This window comes from Chiloscyllium plagiosum, unplaced genomic scaffold, assembly GCF_037043375.1.
Source record: "Chiloscyllium plagiosum isolate Xiang-an unplaced genomic scaffold, Cpla_swu_hap1 HiC_scaffold_3, whole genome shotgun sequence".
NCBI lineage: Eukaryota > Metazoa > Chordata > Chondrichthyes > Orectolobiformes > Hemiscylliidae > Chiloscyllium > Chiloscyllium plagiosum.
This window is the reverse complement of record NW_028270141.1, coordinates 31,028,963-31,042,854: the sequence shown is the minus strand read 5'-3', so window position 1 is coordinate 31,042,854 and position 13,892 is coordinate 31,028,963. Positions and strand designations below refer to the sequence as shown.

General features: G+C 38.2%; 2 protein-coding genes across 3 annotated transcripts in view; one reads left to right on the top strand and one right to left on the bottom strand.

Annotated features, from left to right (window-relative positions):
• The window catches only part of mcph1 (microcephalin 1), a 330,444-nt gene that overhangs the window by 163,393 nt on the left and 153,159 nt on the right, over positions 1-13,892 (top strand). The gene's annotated exons all lie outside the window — the stretch shown is intronic.
• LOC122541993 (angiopoietin-2-like) overlaps positions 1-13,892 on the bottom strand; it is an 89,072-nt gene that overhangs the window by 4,935 nt on the left and 70,245 nt on the right. Inside the window, exon 8 of the mRNA XM_043679289.2 lies at positions 1,742-1,872. Within this exon, the coding sequence (XP_043535224.1) occupies positions 1,742-1,872 (131 nt within the window). The remainder of the gene's footprint in view (positions 1-1,741; positions 1,873-13,892) is intronic.

Genomic DNA, 13,892 nt, shown 5'->3' with positions numbered 1-13,892 from the left:
TATTGAAACATTGCGGTAGTGGTGGTTTAGTATCTCCACTCATACATTAACTCTGCAACACTGAAATCACAGCCCACAACCTATTCAAGAGAAGGAGTTTCTGTGGAAAATTGGATAAGGCCAATTTTACTGGTAGTGACAAGGTACTGGTTTGTACAATTTATGTATATTTTATATTTTAATTGTCCATACTTATAATATTAAACTTAACATACTTGTAAATTTGCTATATTTTACTGTGCAGTAATGCACAGAAAACTGACTAAATGATGGAAGCCAATGTCAAAATATTTCCTTGCAAAAAGATTTTGAAAACTAGAGAACTATACACATTATCTATGTTTCGTGACTGCAACAACCTTTTGAAGTTTGCATGACAATGGCAAACAAATTCTATTTTGTTTCTATGACATTTAACAATAATAGAATCAGGCGTTCCCCGCCTTTACTCTGAAGGAAATGTAGTTGAATTGGCACATTATGATTATGGCAATTTATAGTAAATAATGGCACATGGAGATGCCCCTTTCATTCCTATAAATGGAGGCCTAATATGAATTTGTTTATTAAAATATATAATTTCCTATTTGGAATGCAATGTTTGGACTGTTAGCTCCAATTGCAATACTTTTACATGAAGTTTGGAATGAGGTTGTAGATTTTAGTTTTGGTTTAATTGGGTAGAATATATAAATGAGGGAAACAACGTATTTTTAAACTAAAGACACTCGAATGTAACAACACGGAGATTTGGCTAGCTAACTGCAGTGGGGAATGGCAAATTGCAGCTATGTTTGAGAAAATTTGTTTTAATCTTGTTTCTAATAATTCTCCAAAAGGGAGAATATATTTTTAAATAACAGAATTGTTTCAATAAACATAGTGCTTGGCAATACATATCAGATCTAGCAACATAATGGAGAGCGAAACATCATAATGTTTCAAGTTGTTACCTTTCATCAAAACTGAAATTCTGTATTATCCTGTGTTTTTCCTTCAACCCTTTGGAGAAGGTTGTGGGCAGATGTTGCACTTGTGCAATTGTGATATTGACAATGGGACATGCTGGACTGTGTGCATGAAGGTGACTCATTGGGCATGTTTGGATTCATTTAATCTGAGATGTTTCATGTGCAAGGCAGTCAATTGTATGAATAACTAAAACTACACCAAATATTTATTTGCTTATGGCACAGCATAACAGTGCAACAGAAACTCCAAGCTGCAAATCTGTATTTGTGTAGAGTTTCCCCAATGCCTGAATCTATAAAACCTGTGTGCCAAACTGCAAACATAAGTACTTAATATTAATTCAGACTGTCACTTCAAATTACCGAACAAGCACAAAGTCTAGCTAACAGCTTTGGGACGCTGACATTCAAAATTCACTTGGCAACTGATACACCAATGCTAAAGTTACTGATTGTGGTTTTCATGGGAAAATAACTAGAAATGTGGAATTCAGACCCCAAAACACTGAAAGCACACTGGAAAAATCCTAGCATCGTATGCAATAAAAACATAATTTGACCATAGTCACCATAAATCTGCATAATCATAAGCAGATGGAATTCTGGAATGTGATCCTAAAAAGTCAGGTAAAATACCCAGAATCTTAAGAAAATAGAAAGTAACCATAAGAAATTAGTGGTTTATGCTTCTGCCCACATACTTTAACAATCTTGTGTGTTTTCCAAGGATAAATGCATGTCTCTTTAAAACGTGTCATTTTCTGTCTTACCTCCTGATGCCATTTGTGCACATTTGCAAAGGCATTTGTCATTGTCTGAATCTTTTGTGCTAAAATAATTCCCAAGATGGCTGAGGCTGCTTATCCTGCCAGCTGTCCCACTGTAGCCTTTAAGATGAATTCTGTAGAAGGAAAAGATCAGGATGGAAAGTGTTACTTTTATCCATTAACTTACTATATCTGTTTGTAAAAGAACACTTTAATTCAGGTTGTTTAAGGAAAAGTTGTTAAATGGCATTTTTCAAAATGAACACTGCCAGATTCTAGGTGTCAGCATAAATTTTATACTCTAATTTATAGGGTTAATTGTATAGCAACGCTTTAATTTTAAACCATGGTGAAAACAGATTCCTTAACACTCATTTTGGTAATTAGGAGTATGGACATGTTCCTTCCTTAGGGTCAGTTTTATGTAGTAGGACTGAACATGGAAATCAATAAAGCTCTTTTGAAGATAGTGAGATGGGAAAAATGTAAGGACTGTTCTTCGTAGTCATCTGTACATAAGAAATAAGGGCAGGATTAGGCTATTCAGCTCCTTGAACTTGCTCTACCATTCGATACAAGTGTGACTGACTGACTGACTGTGGCTTTAACTTCACTTTCCTATCTGTTCTTCTCCCCACCCAATTAACTTCTTTTGTCAATCAAAAATTTGTCCAATAAAAAGAGTACTGTAGATGCTGGAGATCTGAAATAAAGTTAGATCATGTCGGAGAAACTCCACAGGACTCACAAAAGAGTTGACATTTCAAGTCCAATGATGCTTCTTTGGAAACATCTTAAAGCAGTGTCATATTGGATACACAATATTAACTTTCTTGCATCAGTGATGTTGCTTGACCTGCTAAGCAATGGTCCCTCTAAGCTGTGTAGCTCAGAGGTCCTGTGCATCTTGATCAGCATGCGAATGCATTGACTTCTGCATGCAGGAGTCGCTGCTTGCATGGACCTCAAAGGTCTGTGCACTGAAAATAAAAGTTACAAGTTGCGTAGCTGCTGAGTTTCTCCACTTTTTTTAGATGTTAAAACCTGTCTAACTCATCTTTGACTTTATTCTATCACCAATTTTCCAGTGCTTTATCTAGAAGAATATTCTAAAGTCTGACCAACCTCAGAAGAAATTCCCCGTCCTCCCAAATTTTAATGGGGCTCCGCTTATTTCAAAACTGTCCTCGTTTTAGACAGCCCCACGCGATAAAGCTTCCTTTCAGTATCCGTCCAGTTAAATCCCCTCAGACTCCTATGTTTCTAAATAATAGGCCCAACCTCCTCAATTCTTCCTCATAATCACCCCCTTCATCCCAGGAATCAGCTTCATGAATCTTCTGGGAAATGTTTTCATAAGTTCGTAAGATACAAGAGCAGAATTAGGCCATTCAGCCTATCGAGTCTGCTCCACCATTCAATCGTGGCTGATATGTTCCTCACCCCATTTTCCTGCCTTCTCCCATACCCCTTCAACCCATTGCCAATTAAAAATCTGTCTAGCTCCTCCTTAAATTTACTCACTGTCCCAGCATCCACTGCATTTCGAGTAGCAAATTCCACAAATTCACAACCCTTGGGAGAAGTAGTTTCTTTTTAACTTTATTTTAAATTTGGAATCCCTTATCCTAAGACTATGACTTCTCATCCAAGAATGTCCCACAAGAGGAAGCATCTGCTCCCTGTCTATTTTATCCACACCTTTTATCATCTTGAATACCTCCATTTAATTTCTCCTCAATTTTCTAAATTCCAGAGAGTATAAGCCTAAACTGTTCAATCTCTCTTCATACAACAAACCCCTCATCTCTGGGATCAAATAGTGAATTACCTCTAATGCCACTTTCCTCAAGGAAGGGGATCCAAACTGTGCACAATACTCCAAGTGCAGTCTCACCAATGCCTTGTATACGTGCAGCAATACTTTCAATACAAGTATATCTCCTATTAAGTAAAGATAAAAATGAGGAAGACAACCAAAACTGCACGCAAACTATACTCTGCGTATCATCTCAGTAAGTCCTGTGCAGTTGTAGAAACATTTGTGTTCGTATATTCTTTGCCTTACAGTAACCAATAGTTGACCCGTCTTCCTAATCATTTGCTGTACCTGTGTGCTAACTTTTGTGATTCACATACAATGATATCCAGAGCATTCTCTACTCTCTCTTCTGGAGAATCTCTCCATTTAACTAATATTCTTGCGATCTATTCTTCCCACTGAAGTGGACAACCTCACACTTAACCCAAGTAAATTACCCCTACTATTTTTTTGCTTGACCACTTAAGCTGTCCATGTTTTTTGTACTTTGATCTCTGCCTCTGACAAAGTTCAAATGGAGCTCAATATAAGGTCTTATTTCTTGATTACAGCCATCTGGACTCAACATTGAGTTCAACAATTTCAGATCATGATCTCAAAGAACATTACATCGCAGTACAGGCCCTTCGGCCCTCGATGTTGCGCCGACCTGTCATACCAATCTGAAGCCCATCTAACCTACATTATTCCATGTACGTCCATATGTTTGTTCAATGTCGACTTAAATTTACTTAAAGTTGGCGAATCTACTACCATTGCAGGCAAAGCATTCCATACCCTTACTACTCTCTGAGTAAAGAAACTACCTCTGACATTTGTCCTATATCTATCACCCTTAATTTAATGCTATGCCCCCTCGTGCTCACCGTCACCATGCTTGGAAAAAGGCTCTCCCTGTCTACCCTATCTAACCCTCTGATTATCTTATATATCTCTATTAAGTCACCTCTCAACCTTCTTCTCTCTAACGAAAATAGCCTCAAGTCCCTCAGCCTTTCCTCGTAAGACATTCCCTCCATACCAGGCAACATCCTAGTAAATCTCCTCTGCACCCTTTCCAAAGCTTCCACATCCTTCTTATAATGCGGTGACCAGAACTGTACACAATACTCCAAATGCGGTCGCACTTGAATTTTGTACAGCTGTAGCACAACTCATGGTTCTGGAACTCGATCCCTCTATTAATAAAAGCTAAAACACTGTATGCCTTCTTAACAACCCTGTCAACCTGGGTGGCAACTTGCAAGGATCTGTGTATCTGGACACCGAGATCTCTCTGCTCATCTACACTATTAGCCCAGTACTTTGCATTCCGGTTACTCCGACCAAAGTGAATTACCTCACACTTGTCCGCATTAAACTCCATTTGCCACCTCTCAGCCCAGCTCTGCAGTTTATCTATGTCTCTCTGTAACCTACAACATCCTTCATCACTATCCACAACTCCACCGACCTTAGTGTCGTCTGCAAATTTACTAACCCACCCTTCTACGCCCTCATCCAGGTCGTTTATAAAAATGACCAACAGCAGTGGACCCAAAACTGGCCCTTGCGGTACACCACTGGTAACTGGACTCCAGGATGAACATTTCCCATCAACCACCACCCTCTGTCTTCTTTCAGCAAGCCAATTACTGATCCAAACTGCTATATCTCCCACAATCCCATTCCTCCGCATTTTGTACAATAGCCTACTGTGGGAACCTTAACAAATGCCTTGCTGAAATCCATATACACCACATCAGCCGGTTTACTCTCATTTACCTGTTTGGTCACCTTCTCAAAGAACTCAATAAGGTTTGTGAGGCACGATCTACCGTTCACAAAACCGTGCTGACTATCCCAATCAAATTATTCTTTTCTATATGATTATAAATCCTATCTCTTATAACCTTTTCCAACACTTTACCAACAACTGAAGTAAGTCTCACTGGTCGATAATTACCTGGGTTGTCTCTACTCCCCTTCTTGAACAGGGGAACCACATTTGCTATCCTCCAGTCTTCTGGCACTATTCCTGTAGACAATGACGATTTAAAGATCAATGCCAAAGGCTCGGCAATCTCCTCCTTGGCTTCCTCTGGGATCCTAGGATAAATCCCATCTGGCCCAGGGGACTTATCTATTTTCACACTCTGCAGGATTTCTAATACCTCTTCCTTGTGAACCTCAATCACACCTAGTCTAGTAGCCTGTATCTCCGTATTCTCCTCGACAACATTGTCGTTTTCTAGTATGAATACTGTCGAAAAATATTCATTTATTGCTTCCCCTATCTCCTCTGACTCCACACACAACTTCCCACGACTATCTTTGATTGGCCCTAATCTTACTCTCGTCATTCTTTTATTCCTTAAATACCCGGTTTACCCTGATCCTATCCGCCAACAACTTCTCATGTCTACTCCTGGCTCTTCTGAGCTCTCTCTTTAGGTCTTTCCTGGCTACCTTGTAACGCTCAAGTCCCCTAACTGAGTTTTCACATCTCATCCTAACATAAGCCTCCTTCTTCCTCTTGACCAGAGATTCCACTTCCTTCATAAACCACGGCTCCTGCGCTCTACAGCTTCCTCCCTGCCTGACAGGTACATACTTATCTAGGGGACACAGGAGCTTTTCCTTGAATCCACATTTCTAATGTGCCCATCCCTGCAGTTTCCTTCCCCATCCTATGCTTCCTAAATCTTGCCTAATCACAACGTAATTGCCTTTCCCCCAGCTGTAACTCTTGCCTAGTGGAATACACTAAAGTATCACTAAAATAAAATAACAGAATTGTAATCGCTACCACCAAAGTGCTCACCTACTTCCAAGTCTAACACCTGGCGGGGCTCATTACCCAGTACCAAATCTAATGTGGCTTCCCCCCTTGTTGGCCTGTCTACATACTGTGTCAGGAAGCCCTCCTGCACACACTGGACAAAAACTGACCCATCTATAGTACTCGTACTATAGTATTCCCAGTCAATATTTGGAAAGTTGAAGTCCCCCATGACAACTACACTGTCTCTCTCATTCTTATCGCGAATCAGCTTTGCTATCCTTTCCTCTACATCTCTGGAACTATTCTGAGGCCTATAGAAAACTCCCAACAGGGTGACCTCTCCTTTCCTGTTTCTAACCTCAGCCCATACTACCTCAGTTGACGAGTCCCCAAACATCCTTTCTGTAACTGTAATACTGTCCTTGACCAAAAATGTCACACACCCTCCTCTTTTACCATCTTCTCTGTTCTTACTGAAACATCTAAATCCTGGAACTGCAACAACCATTTCTGTCCCTGCTCTATCCCCGCCCAACAGTATCCAAAACGGTATATTTATTGTTGAGAGGAATGGCCACAGGGGATCCCTGCAGTGCCTGCCGGTTCCCTTTCCGGAACCCTGACTGTAACCCATCTGCCTTTTTCTTATACCTTAGGAGTGACTACCTCCCTGTAACTCCTCTCAATAGCTCGCTCTGCCTCCCAAATGATCTAAATTTCATCCAGCTCCAGTTCCCTAACGCGGTTTTCAAGGAGCTGGAGTTAGGTGCACTTCCCGCAGATTTAGTCCCTGTTGGGAGTTTTTTTTTGGTTAGAGCAGGAGGATGGGTGGGAGACACTACCCGAGTAGTGTTTCGGGTAAGGCAACCACACAAATATATGACAAATGGAGGCTCGACTCCCGAGGTAAGTCCCTTTTAATGCGGGAAAACTCACCCTTCCCAGCAGCACTCGCTTCACCACTCCTTCTCTCCTCGCCGCTCTGGTAAAATGGAGCCCCTTTTTCACATGGTTGTTTTTAATGATAGTTCTCCAATTCTCATTTACACTCTTTCTTTTCTTGTGCAATTACAAACTCATTTTGCCTTCCATCTCATCATGTACCTTGGCTTTTGTAATTTCCTCGCCTCTGTATTTAATAAGAGCGTTGACATCTATAACTCTTTCCAGTTCTAATGTCTGATCACCCCCCTGAAATAATAACTCTTTGTCTCTCTACATTTGTCAAGTTGATTATTGATGGAGTGATAAATGGTTAGTATTGGCTGCCAAAGAAAATAATTATATTCTCATGCCAGTACAACCATCATGAATGTATCACAACTTTGAATATAACACATCATTTATGGCTTATTTCCTAATAATGGGCATTAGCAGCTCACTCCAGGGTTATTAATTACTGTTGTAATATTTAATACTCAGATATAGATCATTAAAATGTTAACCTCTTTCAGAAGCTGTGGAAGTACTGCTAATGCCCATCCTTTTTCTCCCTCTTTCTGCTTCATATAAACGATTATAACCCATGTTTTCTAATGCACAGCACACCCATTCCGTAGCCCTTCTTCCTTGTTGAAGAACAACAATCAACTGCTGTCACTTTAACTTTGAAATATCAATCAATATTGAGTAGTTAAATTGACTTCATCATAAATTATTTGTCTTTTGAAGAATAAAATGGATGAGAAATGCTGATCTTTGAATGTAAAGAAGCATTTTTCTCCCCTCACATTTCGCATCTGTCCCGACAGATGGATACCAGACTAATCAAGTTTGCTGGACTGAATGTTTTTATCTCTGATTCTGAAAGGAAAGTGAGAAGGAAACAAGCTTTTTTTTGTCTGCTTCTTTGATAGACTGCAAATGACTCTGTAAAGATTGTTGATAAAGTTGAATCTGTCAACTTAAATGAATTAAGTATACATTAACAGCAGGGACCTTTTTTAAGAGTCATAGATGTTGACCTTGCAAAGTTTTCCTCGCTAACATCTGGGGATTGATGCCAAAACATGGAGAGAATTGTCCTACAGTTTAGTCGAGCTTTTCCTCACAAGATAATATAAATTGACCAAAATTTCAGACCTCTCCATCACCATCCATGAATATACCCTGACTTAGCAGTTAGACAGACCCACCATGTTGCTGTAGCCATCCTCTATTATCATTTGTCCTCGATAGACATACCTACCTACTGGTTCAAATACTACATTGCTTCAATCTTCACTGTAATTTCTTATAAAGTATTCTTACTAACTCCCCTTGCTTTTGTCTTTCTAAATCCAAGGAATCTTCAAAATCATTATCCATCTAAATTGTCCTAAGCTTTCCACATCTACATTTTCCACAAGCTTTAGTGATGTTGATTTATTACTTAGAATAGTTTTGTAGTACTTTTATCCTGGAGGCCTTCAGAAGTCCCACAATCTAGGGTATATTCCATTAAATCTATTAACATTCTGTGCAGACTCCCCAGGAAAATTTGGAAATGGCATGACTCTAAGCTTTCTTAGCGATATTGTGGGCATGTATCAGCTGCAATGGGGCACAGATTTCTCTGGAGGTTTCATAGGTTGGAATCCTAATGGAACTGGTTTCTGCATCAAATATTAGTTTCCTTCTCAAGCTGTACTCCCAATTCCACAATTCAGTTCAGATCATTGTTTTGTAGTTTCAGATTTTTGATTTTTTTTGGGTGTGGAAGATTCTTAATAGGGAGAATGATGTACACATTGGCCTTAATCCTAATAATATTTTTAATTGGTAGATGCATTTGTAGTATTCCTATCCATTTTACCCTCTTAGTAACTGGCACCACTAGAATTGATGCTACAGAACAAAATATTAACAATTACTGAAAGAGTCTGTTTTCTTTAAATCAACAACAGAGAAATGGTCAGAAATGTTCTAGTATTTTATCCATTCATATTTTTGTATGTCTGTTTTTAGTTTATTTATTGCTGTTGGAACTGTCCTTAAATGAATACAAAGATGTGGGAAACTTTTTATTTTGTGCAATTGACAATATCAAGGCAAAAACTGATAGCATATTTGTCCTGATAACCATGTACCATTATAATATTTATCCAGTATATTTATAGAGGATAAAATTGATTTACTTGGCAACATGTTATTACTAGTTTATCCAAAGGTCACTTTTAATATTCTGGCAATTAGTTCCTGAGAAAAAACATTATAGAATCCTTATTCATTTGCTTTTATGTATAATGTTAATCGGGGCCAGAAAGCAGGGCATCCACGTGTATTTTTTTCATAACTTAAGTTTGATGGTACAGCAATCTAATGAGCACATGTCAAAACATTGTGTGGAGTTCATAAATTTGAATCAACATTGTTTGATAACTATAAAGCTACGTCAAATATAGATTGTTTCTGAATTTACCACCACTGAAAAGATGGGGTCGAAATAATTGGTCGTTACTTTAGAAAGAGTTGACAATATGGTTGATATTCAAGAACTGCAGATTTTTTCTCTGATTTTTCTGCCAAGTTTCTTCTTCCTCTTCCTCTTCTTTGAAGTAGTATTCTGCAGATGTTGGCCCCTTCTAATTCTTTGACCAATCAGTCATTTTCATCTGTGACAGTTGGTGAGTGTCAACAGACGATTGAAATATTGATGATATTACAGCCAACCCTGATGCTGTCTGCACCCAATCCATACATGTGCATTTTTAATTCTGCTATTAAGCAGGAAACCCTGGGTGGGTTTCCCTTTCCCTAACCTTAGATCACAGTTGTTATTTCTAGTATCCATATTGTCATAAAATCAGCACAAATGAAAGACTAAACCTGGATGTTTGACATTCTGCAGACTTAACTACTCACTACCTTAACTGGCTTAATAATTGGAGCAGCCAGAGTGCTCTGATTTTAACATCAGTTCAGTGTGGTAGCTGGGTAAGAAGGAAATTTATTTAAACTGCAGTTCCAAACTCTAAACCTAAAACTTCTGTTTAAACTGTATACTGGGCTTTTGTAAGGAAGTTTCAGAATTTATTAACACCGTGTTGCATCTGCCCATTTACATGTGAAATGTGAACTGACTGTTAAAGTTCAAAATAAATGCACAGTGATCTAAATTGAACTGATCCAAATATTTCGCAGTAATATGTCTTTGCCTTTACAGTTGGTGTCATTCTTAAGTAAGTCTATTATATGAAATCTCTTTCAGTTTACAAAGGCTAAAATTCCTTGACACAGGTATTGCATTTGAATGCAAACAAAATCAAGTGAGAGTTTGGGTATGATAAAGCAGAGGAAACAACTAGAGCTTTATTGAACTAGCTAACAGCACAGTAAGCATGTATGTTTATTGTGTGGGGATATTCCTTGTGCACTGTTAAGTTTCTCTTGCATACAGACTGCATTATTTAAAGATGTCAGTAATCTTGTTTTCTGCAAAGTAATAGATCAAGTAGAAGTCAGATTTAAAATAAAGGCTTAATAGAAATTTGAATTTTCCTTTATCATTATAAAGCAGCTTTTTTTTGTGATCAAAAAGATCAAACTTAAGCAAGACCATTCAAAGTAATTTGGTTTCTGTTTGGTCAGCTTATTTTAACTTGTTCCAAAAAGTGCTGTGACTAGAAACTTTCATTTTTTTATGCCTAATTTGCTAGAGTTAAAGAAATTGAGTTAATGGAGTGCAACCTTCATTTATTGTTGAGCAAAGTTTTTAAAATGCTAATTAACAAATGTGGCCAGACAGTAGCTATTTTCAAATAAAATTGATGAAATAGTTCAGTGGGAAGTCTACAGAGGGTAGCATCCAAATTCATCGTTTTAAAATGTTTTACGGGGTATTGTTTCTGTTTCATGGGTATGCTAAGCTTTTGTTGTAGTTTATCCTGTCTTCACGAAAATTGCTCCTTACATTTCAATTCTTAACATTTCTTTGAATCGAAGAAAGCAAATTCAAGAGGAAGTATAATTTTACTTGTGATTGCTTGAGTTTACATTAACGTAAAACCATTATAACCTACTTTGCAGAAGTTGTAGTTTAATATTTCAGATATTGCGGTATGTTATAGAATCCTTCCAAAGTCTAGTGCTGAAGATCCATAATTGTTTCCAGATGCAAAAATATTTGGCTTGGATGTGAGACAACTTTGTTCTACTTTCCAGTGGTGCTTTAACTTCCTCGGGTTAGAAATACAACTGCTATTGATGTATTAAAAGTGTCCCCTGAAGACTCCTTAACAGGTTTTAAGGTACATTTTCTGATGGGAAGAAGCAAAGCAATTGTGCTTGATTGGTTAGATTTGTGTTGAATGCAGTGACATCTGCTTAGATTTTTAAAAAAACACAAGCAGTTTTTTTTTGTTTGGGAAGTAAATGCAAAGCATCAGTACTAGAAAATATACTTTTAAGAGGGGTTTATTTTAGATTTTTAGTCTTGGAAGGAATAATGAATCTTTTATTCTCTTGCATCTCATACTTTCGTATGACTCTGTGTTTTACTATATGGGCTCAAAATTCTGACAATTTCTCAAAAGTGGGCCGCCGCCTGAGGTCTCCCAGAGAGTGGACCAAAGCGGAGGAGATCGAGCCGTTGTAGGGAGTGCAAGCCCACCATGACTAAGTACTTAAGAAAGACTGTTGAAGTTTTAGACTTCATTTCTTTATTTTTCTACTTAATACTAAGAAAGACTTATGTTTAACTTTGTTGCTTTATTTTTCTACTTCATACCTAAGATTTTGTACTTAGGTACCTTGGTACCTCAGGTAGTGCCGGGAATGGCGACATTGTACACTTTTCAGTGTACTCATGTATTTGAGACAATAAAATTTAATTCTAATTCTCTACATTTCTCCCTTTGCGATCCACTTAAAAGACTCATCTCATCAGACAGCTTTTCAATCAACTTTCTACACTACTTCAGCTTTTTTTTTATTTACTTACAATTGAGTGCATTTGATCTTTTTTTTCTTTGTTAAATGTTCTGTATAGACACAAGTTGTTATTATTCTTCGGGTGTGACTGATACTCTTTTCTTTCCAACAATACACTGGGTGGGGCTGTGATTCATAGTTTCTCCACCTCTTCACCCCTGCCCCCCAAACCTACTGCCAGCTGATTGTTGGGCCCAATCCAAGCACCACCATTCCTCACAGACATGCACATTAAGCTATTCCATACTCTGACATTGGGAACAACTTTTTCCACTACTCTATGATTGTGACAATTGTTGCTGTAATCAGCTTAAAAAAAAGTCCTAATGTCTTCATGTTGCATACACTGGATCCAACTCTACAGTCGGAGTTAGGTGGGCTGTGGAAGAATCCCAACTTTAAAAATGCACCAACGAAAAGAGAAATTGCTGGCAAAATGCAGCAAGTCTGACAGCATCTGTGGAGTGAAAGCAGAGTTAATGTTTCGGGACCAGTGACACTTCTTTGAAGAAGCATGGCTGGACCCAAAAAGTTATCTTTGCTTTCACAGCATAGAAGCTGCCAAACCTGCTGTGTTTCTCCAGCAATTTCTGGTTTTGTTTATGATGTCCATTGTCTGCAGTTTTTTTTTGTTTAAAATGTAGCCCATACTGCACTCAAAATACACAGATTTCCAAACCATGACATCTTTATTGATATGTTAACCTGCTGTCCTGAAGGAGGAAATCTAATTAATATCATTGATTTTTAAAAATGGGACTGTCTTGTAGGATTTTTTTAGATTATTCTCACTTATTAAACACAATAAAATAAAATAGTATATCTCTTTGCATTAATATATTGATTTGACTATTGAGGTGCAATTGTTTTTAAAAAAGGTTTTGCATTTTTCTCATGCGTGTCTTGACTTCAGGACATCCCAAAGTGCTATACTGCTATTGAAGCATTTTTTAAACTGTTGGTGACATATAAAGTGAGATGTCCATTATCAGCACAGCAAACTGAAATCAAATAAATGACTAGATCATTGTTTTAGGTGTTAGATAACAAGTTGTGTCCAAGACAGTAGCAGAACTCCATCTCTCTTTGAGAAGTTGTACAGGATATTTTCAGTTCACTTGGACAGACAGCACATCTGAGGGACAGCACCTCCAACAAAACAGCATTCCTTAATTCCTGCACAATGCTGGTGGCCAAGGTTCAGAATGAGTCTTGCAACCATGATTTTCAGACTATGATATGAATGCTGTTGCTGAGTCAAGGCTGTTTATGGAAGGAAAGTATCCTCGCCATTAAACATATCCCTGACCCGCAGTCACACTTAAAGCAGTTTCTGGAGCTGAAAGTACCAGCATATGGTAATTTTACACCATTGTCCTCTTTTGCTTCTCCACTGTTGTCAACCTGACTACTCCATCCTCATACATCCAAACCAACTTTCTGCATTCCCACATTCTGCATTCTTGTCAACCATTCTAATTAATACCTCAAGTATCTCTCTGTCTCTGTCTCTCTCTCCCTCCTCCAGTGCTCTGGTACATCTCTTGCTGAAATGCTCTGAGAACTAGAATCTGAAACCTTCGCAATAACCACATTTTCCCTAAATGCCTGTACTTGAAATCTTGCAGCTTTCCACACTCATCAATGTCCCTTGAGAA